A 17,153-nucleotide genomic window follows, 5' to 3' on the forward strand; every position below is an offset into this window, starting at 1 on the left:
GAATATACTCGACGAAAAGTTTACCCTAGTACCCCCCCNCCCCCCCCCCCCCCCCCCTCCTTCATGAAATATCATGTAATTCCAGTAAGCGTTGCTTATGATGCCTTTCATGCTTGCTCTGTTTGTTAAGTACAGGTTTTTGGTCCCTCAGCACAGCAAAGGGACCTTTATGATCAAGCAATTGTCCCAATTGTCAATGAAGTTTTAGAGGGATTTAACTGTACAATTTTTGCTTATGGGCAAACTGGTACAGGGAAGACATACACTATGGAAGGTGAATGCAAGAGGTCCAAGGTACTGAATAGCAGGCTTTGAGCATCTGTTTACTTTAAAAGCTTGCTTAGGCACTATGTTTCTTATTTTTGATTGTATTATATCACAGAGCGGACCTAATGGAGAGCTGCCACCAGAAGCAGGTGTCATACCTAGAGCAGTGAAGCAAATATTTGATACATTGGAGAGTCAAAATGCAGAATACAGTGTGAAAGTTACATTCTTAGAGTTGTATAATGAGGAAATCACTGACTTGTTAGCCCCTGAGGATTTGAAAGTTGCTTTAGAAGACAGGCAGAAGAAACAGTTGCCACTTATGGAAGATGGGAAAGGCGGAGTTCTAGTTAGAGGGCTTGAAGAGGAAATTGTGACAAGTGCCAATGAGATATTCACCTTACTTGAAAGGGGATCAGCAAAACGTCGAACTGCAGAAACCTTGCTCAATAAGCAATCAAGGTATGTTTTTTTGCTCGTCTTGATAATCATTATATTACCATTGTTCTGCAAGATGATAGACATAATGGTTTTGTTTCAGTCGGTCACATTCTCTTTTCTCCATAACCATACACATCAAGGAAGCAACCCCTGAAGGCGAAGAACTTATAAAATGTGGCAAGTTAAATTTAGTTGATTTGGCTGGTTCGGAGAACATTTCTCGCTCTGGGGCTAGGGAGGTAAAACATCTTCTTGTCCATCTGTTCACTCTTTGAGAAAAGTCTGTTCACTCTTTGAGAAAAGTCATTTCTTGGTCTTGTTTAATCAAACAGATACAGTTGTTTTAATTTTCTTCTTTCTGTAAGGCACCTCACTCTTAGAGGTACTTGCACTTCATACCTTGCGCTCTTTCTTTCTATGTTATCACTTATAGTAATCTAAAAATCAGTCTGTTCTGTCAATACTTTGCAATTTTAATTCTTAGGGTCGTGCAAGGGAAGCTGGAGAAATAAACAAAAGTCTGCTCACACTTGGACGAGTGATTAATGCCCTTGTTGAGCATCTTGGGCATATCCCATACAGGTATGTAATGTTTTGGTTGTTCTTTATCTATTCTTGGATCTATATACATATCACACCATTTTTATGATGCTAACTTTAAATTCCAGAGATAGCAAACTTACGCGTTTGCTGCGGGATTCATTAGGCGGAAGAACAAAAACCTGTATAATTGCCACAGTGTCACCTGCTGTGCACTGTCTTGAGGAGACTCTGAGTACACTAGACTATGCACACAGAGCAAAAAATATAAAGAATAAGCCTGAGGTAAATTCGTGAAAATTAAAATGGTTTCCTAGGAGAATCACCTTATGCTGCTGTCTTACTCTCAATGTATCAATATAGAATATCTTTGCCTGATGTTTACTTCTCTCTGTATTCACATATAGTATCTTTACATCTACTGTTTATATGCCTGTTTTTGATGGTGTTTAACCAAATGGCTATCTTTCCACAAATGTTGATCATTTCATAGTGATCTTTGATCTTTCTAGTGTCTTATACAGCAATATGTGAGTTTCCCTCTTTTGCTTGTTTTAGTTTTGTTGTTTGGAATAATTTTTAAATTCTCATACACTGGCAGTGGTTATATTATCCTTTTTTGGAATGAAGAGGAATTGAATTTGGTTAATCAGGTTACCAGTATAAAACTCTACCTGCAAGGAATTTATTCTTTTGATGTGTAATACTAGATGGATGTTGGACAGAACATCAAAATTTACTGCCATAAACTCTGTGATAGTATTGTTAAAGTTCTTTGTCCGGAAAAGTTTATACCAGCTGTAAATAGTTCAGAGTCTTTGGGGAACATGAATGACTTAGCTAACATTTTTAAAAGCTAATTCTGTCACTGGTAGTGAATCTAGTCACTTTGGTTTCTTACTCGAATTTTGTTCACTTGGACTTAATTATTGACATTTGGGGCGTGCGCAGTACTTGATGCAACATCATCTAGTACACTCTATTTTCCAGATAACTACATAACTTTTAAAAAAATTTGAACTGTAAAAATTATTTTAATTCTACTTGGCCTATATCTTATTCCTTTGATGTTAATCTGTAGGTCAATCAAAAAATGATGAAATCAACCCTCATCAAGGATTTGTATGGTGAAATTGAGCGGCTTAAAGCAGGTGATTGTTTTATATTTTAGTCTATGAGATATTGTGAAGGCTTCTTTTTATAGGTTCTGAGTAACATTGACTTTTCCCCTTTGATTTTTCAACTGCTTTCTTCCAGAGGTGTATGCTGCACGTGAGAAGAATGGTGTTTATATACCAAAAGAGCGATATTATCAGGAGGAGAATGAGAGAAAGGCAGGCCATCTTTGTTTTGTCCTTATAATTTTCCTTTTTTCTTTTGGCTGTTCAAGAAATAAGTGGTAAAAAGATTTAGTTTTCTATTGTCAATCATATCTTTTTGTTGAGATTCACAGGTTCATTGCCTCATACATCTCTGTTCCTTTTATTTTCTGTATTCATCTTGAATGTAGTAATAAGATTTATTCACTTTTTTAATTGTAAGAGTTTTCTGATATTGAATCGTTTACCTTTTCAATTTTAGGCAATGGCGGATCAAATTGAACAAATGGGAGTTAGCATAGAAAACCATCAGAAGGTCAGTGCTTGACGGAGAATCTTGTAGTTGACTGTTTCCTATATTTTCCACTTATGTGAATAATAACTTGTGTTTGGTTTGTGATAATCAGCAATTTGAGGAGTTACAAAGTAGACTTGACAGTCAGGTTCAGCAGTGCTCAGATTTGACTTGTAAGCTTGATGCAACACAGGTGAATTGCTTGCCTTTTATTCCTTCGTCCTGTTTGCAACTTGCTTGCAAGTTCTTATTATGAAAGATTCTTGCAGAAACAATTGAACCAAACAAGCAAATTGCTAGCATACACTGAAGAACAATTAAGACAATCCCAATATACTCTGAAGGAGCGGGATTTCGTCATCTCTGAACAAAAAAAAGCTGGTACAGTTATCTGGATGTTGGTTTTGAAGTCCTTTGGAATTCAGTATTAAATTTGAAATCTGATATTCACAGAAAGTGCGCTGGCTCACCAAGCATGTGTTTTACGGGCCGACTTGGAGAAATCAATTCAAGAGAATGCTTCCTTATTTCAAAAAATTGGTAAGGACTTTATTGCTTCCGCTGCATGATTTGTTACGATTACTCACTTTATCTTATCTGTTTTATTGTTTCCAGCTAGAGAGGATAAACTCAGCACTGATAATAGGTCTCTGGTAAACAACTTCCAATCTGAGCTTGCGAAGCAACTTGGTTCTCTTTCCAGCACATTGGCGACTTCTGTGTGTCGACAAACTGAACAGCTCCAATGCGTTGAGAAATTCTGTCATAATTTTCTTGAATCACATGACAAGGTTATTATCCCCTTCCATTTGTTTGATTTATTCTGCTAGTGATTGTTGTGATTTTCTTTGGTTCTGTCCTGTTCAATTAGACTTTTAATGTCAATTTTTTTCTTGTAGGCTGTCCTAGACTTGAAGAGGAAAATTAATTCTTCAAAGGCTTTGTACATATCTCACTTTGAGGCTATGCAAAATGTAGTGAGGCTGCATAAAGCTACCTCTAATGCTACTCTGGAGGAAATTTCAACTTTGGCATCTACTAATTCAATTTCCACCAAAGAAGTACAAAATGACAGTTTTGATTTCAGCTTCTGATGTATTTGGATTCCTGTCCATATTACAACAATAGATCTATTTTTGATTCAAATACCTTCTATATTCCTCTCCTTCTTGCAGTTTTTAGACGCAGAGGCTGTGGAAGCAAATTCCATGTTTGATGAACTTCAGAGCACTTTGTCAACCCACCAAGGAGAGATGGCACATTTTGCTAGAGAGCTCCGTCAGGTTTCAATATGAACACTAGTTGTTAATTTGATTCACTCGTTGCATCCAGCACTTAGTTCTAAAAGTTATCCATGGATATAATTGGCATTTGTTCATCCTTTTTGAGGTTTTCACAGCATGTTCGTCATTGTTTGTTTTCCCATCGTGCAGAGATTTAATGACAGTACGGAGCATTTGACAAATATCTCTGAAATCATTCAAGGATTTTTTGACAAGCTTTTGGACGAATCAAAAAGACTTGAAAAACATGCAACAACAGTTGATGAGATTCAAACGAAATCTATTGCTGAATTTGAGAAGGCATACGAGGTATACCTTTGAGACTCTATGCAAAATGATGTTTTCCCTCTAAGTATGCAAAATGATGTTTTCCCTCTAAGTATGCAAAATGATGTTTTCCCTCTAAGTCTGATGATTGAGTTTGTCTTCTTCAGGAGCAATCAAGATCAGATGCAGAGAAGCTTATTGCTGATATGACTTCCTTGGTCTCCAATCACATGCGTCGTCAAAAAGAACTGGTTTGTTCTTTTTACCCTTGTGATCTACATATGCTATTTCTTCCTTTCTCTTTCTCAAAGTTTAGTTGACAGGTGGGTGCAAGGCTTGTTGATCTCAGAGAAACTGTTTCTGGAAATAGGACATTCTTGGATGGGCATGTATCCTCTATGGAAGGTATTACGACAGATGCAAAAAGAAAATGGCAGGACTTCTATATGCAAGCAGAAGGCGAGACCAAAGAAAATGCTGATTTCTCAGCTGCTAAACACTGTCGAATGGAATCACTCATGCAGAAGTGGCAAGTATCTGAATTTGCACCTTTTATATGTGAATTTGCTATTCTACCAAGTGTCAGCTCTTGTTATCTGGTTAAAGACCCCTGATCTGAATTTGTTGTCCTTTTTTAATGATTAGTCTTTTTTCTTTATTTCCTCGATTTCACATTTTATTATTTTTGCTTCTACTTTTTCTATAAGCAATTGTGTGGTTTTTCTTTTCAGTGTAAGCACTGCTGAAACAGCTCTGAAACGGTGGCAAAGTACACATGAATCGGTTAACAACATGGGCAATGAACATGTTTCAACAATGAATTCGGTTGTCAGGTAAGTTTTTCAATTTTACTTGGTACTTGATTCCATGCCTGAAGAGCAGATAAGTAACACATCGGTTACTTTTAATTCTTGAAAGATGCCTATTACCTTATGTTTTGCAAATGGATAAGAACCAATACTCATTGGTCTGGAAGTAAATTGTCGAAACCCATGTTTAACATTTTATAATGTTTATTTATGATAAGAAAAAGAGAATGAATATAGGAGAAGTATTATCAATTCAAGTAGTTGAAATTTGTTGGGAGAATATCAGATAATTGTCTTTATCTGGAATTGTGTAGGGAATTTGTCGGTGGTTAAACTAGCATTATCAACAAGAATGTATCACTTAAGGTTTATGACAAACAAGGGGACAGGAGCATGCAGAAATATAATGGAAATTCAGAAATTGACTATTTTATTGGGCACATAAAATACCAATTTGAGCTTATTGCTCTCTGTTTGGAGAGAAACTTGATCACTGCATCAATCTTCTGTATGACATTACTCTTTTTACAGGAACATATGCGATAGCAATGAGCAACATGTAACTGATTTCGACGCCACAAGGGAATCTGCTGAAGAAGATGTGAAAAGGAATAGCGAAGATATCATTAAATCTATTGACGGTAAGTTTTCCCGAATTTGTCAAGTATGTTCTGTTTTTTGATGCTGTAGCTTGTAATGTTTCTTTATCAGAAGAAAGGGTAGGCATGCAGTTCAATGCTAAAGAAGTTCTTCTATAGATAGACAATAAGTTATAAATATTTGGAGGTAAAAATACACTCATAGAAGCAAAAAGTTCAGTATCATATAATAAAAGGTAGTACACTTTATATAGCGGATTATCTAGTTTTCGGCTGCCATCATTAGTTTCCATATTTTGGTCGGGGTGCCGTCGATATGTAGTTTCTTTTGTTAAAGCAATATTTGCAAAAAACTGTAGTAGTGGTGGTTTTTATGGTTAGTGTTATTTGGGGTTGACTTTATGTTGCTGTTTTGTAACATTTCCTCTGGTGTCAATTCTTATCCAGGCTTGTCAGGCGAAGAGAGAGGATCTATATCTGGTGTTTTGGATACCACCAGTGCACACTCGGAGACCCTTGATGTACTTAAGAAAGATCACTGCATGCAGTCTACCTCCATTGAACATAAGGCCCTTGAAACTTTTCAGCAGAAGTATATGGTATGCTGATCAAGAATCTTACTTCACTTTAAACGTTTCAGGGAAGACAGTATTATATAGTTGTGCTGAATTTTTATACTTTCTGACTGATGTTCAGGATTATGAGCCAACTGGAACAACACCAATTAGGTCTGAGCCAGATGTACCAAGCAAGGTTACGATTGAGTCATTGCGTGCCATGCCAATGGAGGCTCTATTAGAGGAATTCCGAGAGAACAATTCATTCGAGTCATTCCAAGTAAAGGAACTAAAGCCATCACTTATCCCACGATCTCCTTTCTCACAGATTAACAATTAGCAGATTTTTGTTCCCTCGTGCATATGATTATTCATAATCTGTACCTGTATTTTCTTTTGTATACTGGTCCTGCCCACAAATACAAGTAAATTACTGCAACCGCAGTATATGTTGTAGGTTGATTCAGTCTGAAAAATAAATCCCACCTTGGGATTTTGAAAGTGGCTGGAAATGAGGAAAATTTGGTGCATGGTTCCTGAGATTTTAGGTTAGTGAAGGATACTCCTCTATGTATTGTAAAAGTGCGATTACTTGAAGAGTTGCAGTTACATGTTCAATAGCTCTATAATGACATTCAACGGTGAATACTAGTAGATAATTTTTATATTTGTGACTATGCTGAACTAAAATGAAGGAACTGCTCATATTTTTTACCTTTGCTTCCAGTGTATAACAATTACTATTGCTCAAGCAAACTTGCAAAGTCTCTGGCATTGTATCCAGTGACCAATTTAATGCAGACTAGAGCTAACGACAATGAAACCGTGAATATGAGTGTCATTTCAAAAGTGAATAAGAAAAAAGATAAAAAGGTTCGAGTCTCTGCATCAAGTTAAGACAACAGGTTACTAATGCGTGCTATGCCCACCAAAGAAGATCCTGGTATAATATACTTTACAAATAATTATTTGGAACCATATAGAAAACAAAAAAAATCACATAGTGGCCTATTGTTTTTCTTATCAAACAATATCCAATTCACAACTTTGTAGGCATTGAATTTTTTTTTTTTTATCTAAAAGAAGTTTTATATATCACAGTTTTTATAGTAATTAACATAGTTAAAAAAGTTCGACAAATATAGTCACATAAATAATATTTTCATCCCATAAGTAGATAGTATAGGTATTTCATATTTGATGGATAGAGTATATATTAGATGTCGCAAATGAGTATAATTAAAAAGGTGAAACTAGTAGGGGTTATTTTCGGACTACAACAACAACAATAAACTCAATATAATCTCACACGTGGCGTTTGGGGAGGGTAGTGTGTACGCAGACCTTACCCCTACTTGGAGAGGTAGAGATGTTGTTTCCAATAGACCCTTGGCTCAAGATTAAATGGCAAGGAAGAAAGGGGGAAGAAAGAAAGAGCGGGAAGAGGGAGACAAAAGACAATAAGGAAAAAGGGAAGTGTTATGAACCTATTGGACAAGTTTACCCCTGTGGAGCACATGAGATGGGGAGATTAATAAATAGCACAAAGTGGGGCAGCGAAAGGCATAGGAACTATGTTGAAGCTTCGGCTCAAGACTCTGCTTCTCATCTCCTTTCTCTGAGTTGTGCTTCTCATCCCCATTCTTATCTCTATTCTTAGTTACTTAGTTTTATTATAGTAGTTTGAGTGCTGCAATTGATATCTCAAAGTTTTAATCAGTGTTCCAGTTCTTATTATATAGTGAGGAATTTCGGTATTGTTACATTGGTGCTTTCATCCAGAGGTCTTCAATGGAGGACCAAATAATTCGAACTATCGATGGTTTAATTAAGGTCATGAAGGATTCATGGTCTAAGGATTTGGCTGAAATTCGTTCACTGTTAAAGGAGCTGGTTAGAAACCTTGTAACAAGTAAGCCCACTCCGGTGGAATTCCGACAATTATGTGGCGAGAATCCAGAGTTCTGGATTTCTCCGGCTGAAAGATACTTTGCATTCTATAGAATTTCAGAAAACAACAAGTTACTTCTCGCCTCGTCCTATCTCGATGGAGAAGCTTTAGACTGGTACCGATGGATCTTCCGGAACAAGCAACTGGTAGATTGGGAACATTTTATTGCGAAGGTGCGAATTCGTTTCCGTCAAAAGAGACTAGAATCAGCCGAAGGACGATTGGCAAGCTCCGACAAAAACTACTATGTCTGAGTACCAGAGTCGTTTTGAGGCTATTTTATTAGGCTTTGGTGAGGCAGAACAATCAGACTACAGAGGCAAAAAGGAAGCGCGCAAGGTGTTCGATGAAATGTTTGAAAAAGAGATCCATCGTAAGCATAGCATGGATGTTGGCAATACCAACGACCAAGTATTCAACATTAGTTCTCTTTCAAATGTAACTACCTTACTCCCTATAACACCAACAGAGTCTGCCTTCAAGGATGGAAAGTCCGAGGAAGAGAGCGATGTGAAAGTGCTAGTCGAAGGCTCAGTGCCTGCCGTTCAACCGCAGCTGACTGCTACTAGCCTAATCAAGGAAGCTGCAAATATAAAAAAGGAAGCTGCAAATATCGAACAGGAATTGGTTCCAGAGCACTTTCACCCAATCTTACAGCATCTCGCTCACAAGACGGATACAGAACATCTTGAGAAAATTATGTCGAAACATTTGGAGTATATTATCAGTCTCGGGTTCCAAGTCTTCCATTTCTTATCAACCAAACTATGGCTGAGCTGGAAATTGAGTTGAGCCCTCATATAAATCACATTATCATGGCACCAGGGATAAATTCCAAGACCTTAACTCTAAGATTATACCGGACCAGGTTGGAATAGGGTTATATACATTCTCATTATGAGAAGGGGTCATTCGGGCCTATCTAAATAGATACTATGTTTACATATGGATTCCTACATTATTACAGCAACACAATTTGAAATAGTATCAAAAGTAAGTTTAAGTCATCGCTTCCAATCCGATAAAGGGTTTTTTTCTTTTCCACGAAAGTCCGTCCCAACAATTGTTACAGAGGATATAAATATGAATATGAAAAAAAAGGTAACCGCCTGGAGAGTCATTTTTTTAAGTGGAATGTTCATTATCATAATAAGTAGTCGATTAGGAGAACAACTATCCCATTCCAGTACTTAAACTGACAAAATGGAATAAACAATCAAGACCTGGCTCAAGGCTAACCCCTCCACACTCAGGGTCAGGAACGGGAAAAGGATAATGAGTAGGACCTTCCTGCGCTTCGGATATTCAGAGTATGTGGTCTCTAACTCTATGACTTACGTGTGGGATCTGGGATGGCAATGGTATAGGGAAATTGACGTGGAAGTTGCAAATTCCATGAGGAGCAATTCAGTAAATCCTGAAACCTAGGTGTCCAATGAAATGTTTCAACCAGTATCTCCAGTTAAGTATGCTTCGAGTCACCTTATCATATTTGATGATCCACTAGCACTGCAATGTTTGCTTACCACTTCCGGTCACGACCAACCTATTAGCAGGGATATATTTGATTACTTAAGTGAACGTTATAGTGCTAAATCCTTGTGTCGATTTCCAACTGCTCAATTTGGATTAGACTTTCCCTTTGATCCCGGTTCAAGGTTTCTTACCACATACCTTGGAGGTACAAGGAAATATATATGCCGTGATACGTTGGACAGTTTGACGTCTGATATGCTTATGTCGTCAACATTATGGAACAGACTATGGAGAATAAGAGGAATATTATTAACAGAATCACTTGTATTTTTTTATTAAATCTGTTGCAACAGTATCTGCGTACATCTTTCAAGCTATATTCCATGGAAGTATTTGGGATGGGCATAGACAAGCTGGTTCAACAATGGGGTGTTACTGATGTGCAACAATACTCATCCAACGATCTTCGCACTGCGATTTGGTCCAGTGTCGACGTTATTGCGGCAACTCTCAAGTTGTATCCTCCAAGAATTTATGATTCTACGTGGGTTGCTACAGCTACAATGAAAAAGAAGAAACATAATGGAAATCATTCATGGGAGTACACAATATTACATGAACAACAAACCTAGAATCCATATGCTGACATATCTCTTCTCTGTGAGAAATTGGACCGTGCCCTTCATTTTCTAAAGATAAGAGTCTTAACTCACAATATTTTGAGTGATACATGGTGCTTCTCTGTAGTAATTTGTTCTGGTGTAATTAACTGTGGCAGTAGAAACACCTCTAACCTCCCAGGGATTGCCTTAGATATTCGTGGAGCTTTAAAGCTGCATCATTTTTCATTTTCTCTTGTTGGTAATCTGTATATTGTTACTCTTGGTGGAACTGTACTGGTTATTTGCATATGGGATCCAGGAAACAATCCCAAGACCATGAATCTAAATGGTCATACAGAGACCTTGGAGACACAACTATTGCTGCGATTTACTGGCAAGTTTTGCTTATGTAAGTATTCTGCTTTTATGACTAGAGTGTGGGATCTTGGCCGACAGAGAGATATCTCATCACACTCGACGGAGTTGGCAACAAGGCCTGTTGTATTGCCTTGGAGAAAAAGACTCATTGTTCTGCTATTAGCATTGTATGCTGAAAGCAATGGAATGTTCGGAAGAATGGATTATAGTGTCAGTACACTCTATTCAAGACGTGCATTTGCTACTTTTGGATTTAAACCGGAGAGTATGGATATGGTTGAGAAGTGGCTTGGCAAGGCTAGTATGCTACAAAGTATAAGGAGTACAAGTGCTAAGGACTTTAAGGTGACAAAGTATTATGTATTAGCAAGATCCAAGGGCAACAATATTATTCAGCAGCTTCAAGAGAAGACTAACGTAGTGAGGTCTTCAGGCCAACAAGATGTGGCCACTGTTGGAGAGATGGCAAAGTCACAATCAATTGGTTGGAACACAAGTAATTCATCCCTGCATCAAGAGGTGCAAGTACACAACCAACTTCATTGTGCTAAGCTAGACAAAAATATGTCGAGGAATACTGTGGATTTGCCTCGATTTCCGTTTGACCCAGGTGGACTTCTGAATTTAGAATTCAATTCCAAGCAAAAGAGATTAGACACAAGGATCGATGCTAAGATTTCAATGTTGCTCTACTTGAACCTTGAGGACAAGGTTCTTTTTGAGGACGGGGTATTGTTATGAACCTATTGGACAAGTTTACCCCTGTGGAACACGTGAGATGAGGAGATTAATAAATAGCACAAAGTGGGGCAGCGAAAGACATACGAATTATGTTGAAGCTTCGGTTCAAGACTCTGCTTCTCATCTCCTTTCTCTGAGTTCTGCTTCTCATCCCCATTATTATCTCTATTCTTAGTTACTTAGTTTCATTATAGTAGTTTGAGTGCTGCAATTGATATCTCAAGGTTGTAATCAGTGTTCCAGTTCTTATTATATAGTGAGGAATTTCGGTATTGTTACAGGAAGAAAAGATAGCATCAAATAGAAACAGTCGAGGACAACAATTTCTAGTAACAGTTTTCAAAAAAACAACAATGGACGTGGTAGCTAAGTACCAGATGCACTAATAATCTAAAAGAAAGTATCTCTCAACCAACCATAAGAATACTACTAGTACTACTTGTAAACCTAGGAGAAAGTCACAACTACCTGTCAATCCACCACCTTAATCCTCGACCTTTATACCTTCCTATCGCAAGTAATGTCCTTGGTTAGGTGAAGCACCGACATGTCCTGCCTAATCACCTATCCCCAATATTTCTTTGGCCTACCCCTGCCTTTCCTCAAACCCGCCATGTTCAACCTCTCACACCTCCTGACCGAGACATCTATGTCTCTCCTCCTCAAATGCCCTAACCATCGCAGCCTCGATTCCCGCAACTTGTCTTCAACTAGTAATTAAAAAATAGCCAGCGTTTGCAAAATTATTGAAAAATAGCCACTATTTTATGCGTTTTATGCGGAGATAAAATTTGAAAAAAGAAATACCCTAGTTGAAACACGAGAAGTTCCAGTATAACATGTTAGATTATGGAGTTCATGCATATAAATTTCCAGTATATTATGAATTCCAACACATAATGCTGATATCTCATATGTAAAGAATTCGAACTCAACATAATATGATGGAATTTTTTTTGGATTTTTAAGGGTATTTTTGTTCATATTCTATTTTTATATGAAAAAGTGACTAAATTTCGATTACTTTTAAAACCGTGGCTAATTTTAAATTAACAATTATAAAGCAGACTATTTTTTATTTTTATTTTTTCCGCATTAAAAAGGCTTGTTAAGATTTAGTACCATCAACAATAATGAAAATGTTCAGTGGACAATGCTTTGGGGAGAAATGCTCTTCAGAAATTGTTTCCTCGAAAACGTTAACCACTATAAGAACCAAATTTCAAAAGAGAAGAATAGTGACATTCTTGTATGAGGGAAAAGAGTTGTCATTATCAGTACCAAACTCAAGTTTGATGTTCAAATCAAAAACCCCAAAGACTTTTCCCTCCAACTATGCAACAATTCGTTATTCTTCAGCTACCTCCATAGTTGACCCCACAACTCATCAAGAACTGCATCAACATACCTTCTCAAATCAACCTAATGACATTCAACAAATACCCACTTCACATTTTTCTGAATATTTGGATCCAAAGTTCTATCTATCTCAACTTTTGAAGTGTAAACGTGTGTACCAAGTAAAACAAGTTCATGCTCAGATAACAACTAATGGATTATTTGAAAACCTAATAGTTGCTAACAAACTTTTATACATATACAGTTTGCATAAGTCTTTGGATTATGCTTATGCATTGTTTTGTAGTTTGAGTGAAAAAAATGCTGTTTCTTGGAGTGTTATGGTTGGTGGTTATGCTAAAGCTGGTGATTTTCTGAATAGTTTAAGGATTTTTAGGGAATATATAAGATCTGGGGATAAACCAGATAATTATACTTTGCCTTTTGTGATAAGGGTATGTAGGGATACAATGGACCTTCAAATGGGTAGAAAGATTCATAATGTTGTTTGCAAAAATGGGTTGGAATCAGATGTCTTTGTGGTTGCAGCACTTGTGGATATGTATTCGAAATGTAAGGTTATTAATGATGCAAAACAACTGTTTGATAAAATGCCCAAGAGAGACCTTGTGACTTGGACAGTCATGATTGGAGCATGTACGGAGTGTGGGGATCCAAGTGAGGCTTTAGTTTTGTTTGATCAAATGAGAGAGGAAGGAGTAGTTGTTCCGGATAAAGTTGCTTTGGTAAATGTAGTAAATGCTTGTGCAAAGATAGGCGCAATGCATAAGGCTAAGGTTGTACATGAATATATTGTGAGGAATAAGTTTTCGTTGGATGTTATCTTGGGGACGGCGATGGTTGACATGTATGCTAAATGTGGATCTGTTGATGTTGCTAGAGAAGTGTTTGATGGTTTGAGAGAAAAGAATGTTATAACTTGGAGCGCAATGATAGGGGCGTATGGTTATCACGGCCAAGGCCACAAAGCTATTGATATGTTCCCTGTGATGTTAAGGAGTGGGATATTTCCTAACAAGATCACATTTGTTTCTCTTTTGTATGCTTGTAGTCATAGTGGTCTGGTTGAAGAAGGTAAGCGGCTTTTCAATTCTATGCAGAAAGAGTTCGGAGTGAAGCCGGATGTCAAACATTTTACTTGTATGGTGGATCTCTTGGGCCGTGCTGGGAAAATTGACGAGTCGTTAGAGTTAATAGATAATATGGCTGTTGAAAAAGATGAAGGGCTTTGGGGGGCATTACTCGGAGCGTGTAGAATTCATGGCCATGTAGAACTTGCAGAAAAGGCAGCAAGATCCTTGATTGAATTGCAACCTCAAAATCCAGGACATTATGTTTTGCTTTCAAATATATATGCGAAAGCAGGTAAATGGCAGGACGTGGCGAAGATTAGGGAATTAATGACCCATCAGAAATTAAAGAAAATCCCTGGTTGGACATGGATTGAAGTTGATAACAAGATTCACCGGTTTAGCATTGGAGACCATACCCATCCTCGATCGAAGGAGATATACGAGAAGTTGAAATATCTGCTCGAGGAATTAGAGGCTGTTGGTTATGTTCCTGATACAAACTTTGTGTTGCATGATGTTGATGAGGAACTTAAGCTTGGAAACCTGTTCTCCCATAGTGAAAAGTTGGCTATTGCATTTGGCCTCATAAGCACACCTGAACAATCTACTATTAGAATTATGAAGAACCTTAGAGTATGTGGTGACTGTCACACATTTTGTAAGTTTGTATCTCAGATTACAAGTAGGGTGATTGTTGTTCGTGACGCAAATCGGTTTCACCACTTCAAAGAAGGTGCCTGTTCTTGTGGAGATTATTGGTGATTTGCATTGTTCCAGTCTTATGAGGTGAAGGTACGGTCTCTTATATTTCAAAGATGTAAGGTATGCTTCCTATGGGATCTTAACAATTTTTATTTCAATCACCATTCGTGTCTCTTAGTCAATCAAGTGGATAAAATCACAAATTCGCGTTGCATAACCCCGAAATGCCATAAAATAAATCCAAAAGTCACTGCAAAACAATGAATATTGGTCACTAGGCCGTTTCCTATGGTCCTACAAAATTTTAAGCCAATCAGAGTCCGTCACAAAGATTCTACTGAATCAGCATGTACTAATACATATAAAAAAGTGGATATAATCAAAAATTCATGTTGCATGACTCGGAAACGCTATAAAATGAAGTCGAAAGTCATGGAGAAGCAATAAGTAATGGTCACTAAGCCATTTTCTCTGGACTAATAAATTTCAAGCCAATCGAAGCCCGTCAATTTTTTTTTACTGAATCAACATGTACTAAATAGTAATATACACGAAAAAGTGGATATAGTCACATATTCGCGTTGCATGACCCCAAAACACCATAAAATGAACCCGAAAGTCATGGAAAAGCAATAAGTACTGGTCATTAGGCTGTTTCCTATGGACCTACAAAATTTCAAGCAAATCGATGTCCATCAAAAAATTATACTGAATCAACATGTACTAATACACACGATAAATGGGATACAATCACAAATTCGCATTGCATGACACCGAAACACCATTAAATGAACTCGAAAATCATGGTGAAACAATGAGTATTAGTCACTAGGCCGTTTTCTATGGATCGATAAAATTTCAGGCCAATCGGAGTCCATCAAAAAAATTCTACTCAATCAACATGTACTACACAAATTCGCGTTACATGAGCTGAAATGCCATAAAGTAAACCTGAAAATCATGGCAAAGCAATGAGTATGGTCACTAGGCCATTCCCAATGGACCTACAAAATTTTAGGCCAATTAGAGTCCGTCATTTTTTTTAAAGAATCGACATGCATAAATACACACAAAAAGTGGATATTATAAGAAATTCGTGTTACTACTCTGAAAAGCCGTAAATTGAACGAGAAAGTCATGACGAAGCAATAAGTATCGGTCACTAGGTAGTGTCATATGGACCTACAAAATTTTAGGCCAGTCAAAATTCGCAAAAAATATTACTACTGAATCAACATGCACTAATACACAGAAGCTTGGGCTATAACATATGAAAATCTGGGAATCCGGTAGAATTCCAGTTTTATGGACCTAAAACGCTAAAAAAGGAGTAAGGGTCATGGCAAGGCGGTGACTATTGTTCCTGAGGTCGTTTTTGATGGGTCGGCAAAATTTTAGGTGATCTGGGTCCGGTCGCCCGGGCCCATACACAAGGCGTGGGCTATTATAGCACACGAAAATCTGAGAATCGGGTGGAATTCTAGTTTTATGGCCCTAAAACGCCAGAAAACGAGGAACGGTCATGGCGATGCTGTGACTATTGTTCCTTTGATTGTTTTTGATTAAGTGGCAAAATTTTAGGCATTCCAAGTCTGGCCTCCCGGACTCATGCAAAAGGCATGGGCTATAGCACACGAAAATCTGAAAATCGGTCGGAATTCAAGTTTTATGGCCTTCAAACGCCAAAAAAGAGGAATGATCATGGCAAGGCAATGACTATTATTCTTAGGTCGTTATTGATGGTCCAACAGAATTTTAGGGGATCAGGGTCTGGTCGCCCGGGCCCATGCATGAGGCGTGGGTTATAGCATACCAAAATCTGAAAATCGGCGGAATTCTAGTTTTATGGCCCCAGAATGCCAAAAAAGAGTAACGGTCATGGCGAGGCGGTGACTATTGTTCCTTACGTCGTTTTTGATGGGTCAATAAAATTTTATGCGATCGGGGTCCGGTCACCTGGGCCCATGCAGGATGCGTGGGTTATAGCACATGTAAATGTGGGAATCCGACGGAATTTTAGTTATATGGCCCTAAAATGCCAAAAAAGAGTAATGTTCATTGCGAGGCAATGACTATTGTTCCTTAGAATATTTTATTGGCCGGCAAAATTTTAAGCGATCCGGGTCCGGTCGCCCGGGCCCATACAGGAGGCGTGGGCTATAGCATACGAAAATCTGGAAATCGAGTGGAATTCCAATTTTATGGCCCTAAAACGCCAAAAAACGAGGAACAGTCATGGCGAGAGGGTGATTATTATTCCGTAGGTCGTTTTTGATAGGCCAACAAAATTCTAGGCGATTCCAGGTCCGGTCCCCCGTACCCATGCAGAAGGCGTGTGCTATACGAAAATCTGGAAATTGGGCAAAATTCAAGTTTTATGGCTCTAAAACGCCAAAAAAGTAAGGAACGGTCATGGCGAGGCGGTGACTACTGTTCCATAGGTCGTTCTTGATGGGCCGGTAAAATTTAATGCGATATGGGTCAGGGCGCCTTG

At 37.9% G+C, this 17,153-nt stretch overlaps 2 protein-coding genes across 2 annotated transcripts in view; both read left to right on the top strand.

Moving 5' to 3' along the window:
* Positions 1–7,041, top strand: part of LOC109213794 (kinesin-like protein KIN-5C) — an 8,184-nt gene extending 1,143 nt beyond the window's left edge. Inside the window, exons 3-23 of the mRNA XM_019377621.1 lie at positions 136–294; positions 383–729; positions 809–947; positions 1,193–1,290; positions 1,377–1,533; positions 2,330–2,399; positions 2,506–2,582; positions 2,830–2,883; positions 2,975–3,055; positions 3,132–3,243; positions 3,316–3,402; positions 3,478–3,653; positions 3,762–3,923; positions 4,038–4,145; positions 4,296–4,454; positions 4,580–4,663; positions 4,736–4,941; positions 5,144–5,245; positions 5,753–5,862; positions 6,268–6,419; positions 6,517–7,041. Coding sequence (XP_019233166.1) covers positions 136–294; positions 383–729; positions 809–947; positions 1,193–1,290; positions 1,377–1,533; positions 2,330–2,399; positions 2,506–2,582; positions 2,830–2,883; positions 2,975–3,055; positions 3,132–3,243; positions 3,316–3,402; positions 3,478–3,653; positions 3,762–3,923; positions 4,038–4,145; positions 4,296–4,454; positions 4,580–4,663; positions 4,736–4,941; positions 5,144–5,245; positions 5,753–5,862; positions 6,268–6,419; positions 6,517–6,717 — 2,841 coding nt within the window. The 3' untranslated portion in view covers positions 6,718–7,041. The remainder of the gene's footprint in view (positions 1–135; positions 295–382; positions 730–808; positions 948–1,192; positions 1,291–1,376; positions 1,534–2,329; positions 2,400–2,505; positions 2,583–2,829; positions 2,884–2,974; positions 3,056–3,131; positions 3,244–3,315; positions 3,403–3,477; positions 3,654–3,761; positions 3,924–4,037; positions 4,146–4,295; positions 4,455–4,579; positions 4,664–4,735; positions 4,942–5,143; positions 5,246–5,752; positions 5,863–6,267; positions 6,420–6,516) is intronic.
* Positions 7,042–12,658: 5,617 nt separating this feature from the next.
* On the top strand, positions 12,659–14,821 carry LOC109213792 (pentatricopeptide repeat-containing protein At4g21065-like). The gene has a single exon (XM_019377619.1). It carries the CDS (start codon positions 12,659–12,661, stop codon positions 14,717–14,719), a length of 2,061 nt encoding a protein of 686 aa, XP_019233164.1. The 3' UTR covers positions 14,720–14,821.
* Positions 14,822–17,153: the final 2,332 nt, after the last annotated feature.

Source organism: Nicotiana attenuata, unplaced genomic scaffold (assembly GCF_001879085.1).
Source record: "Nicotiana attenuata strain UT unplaced genomic scaffold, NIATTr2, whole genome shotgun sequence".
NCBI lineage: Eukaryota > Viridiplantae > Streptophyta > Magnoliopsida > Solanales > Solanaceae > Nicotiana > Nicotiana attenuata.

What these genes read in the sequence shown, in the direction of transcription:
- LOC109213792 (XM_019377619.1), top strand. Translation starts at nt 12,659, where the DNA reads ATGAAAATGTTCAGTGGACAATGCTTTGGGGAGAAATGCTCTTCAGAA.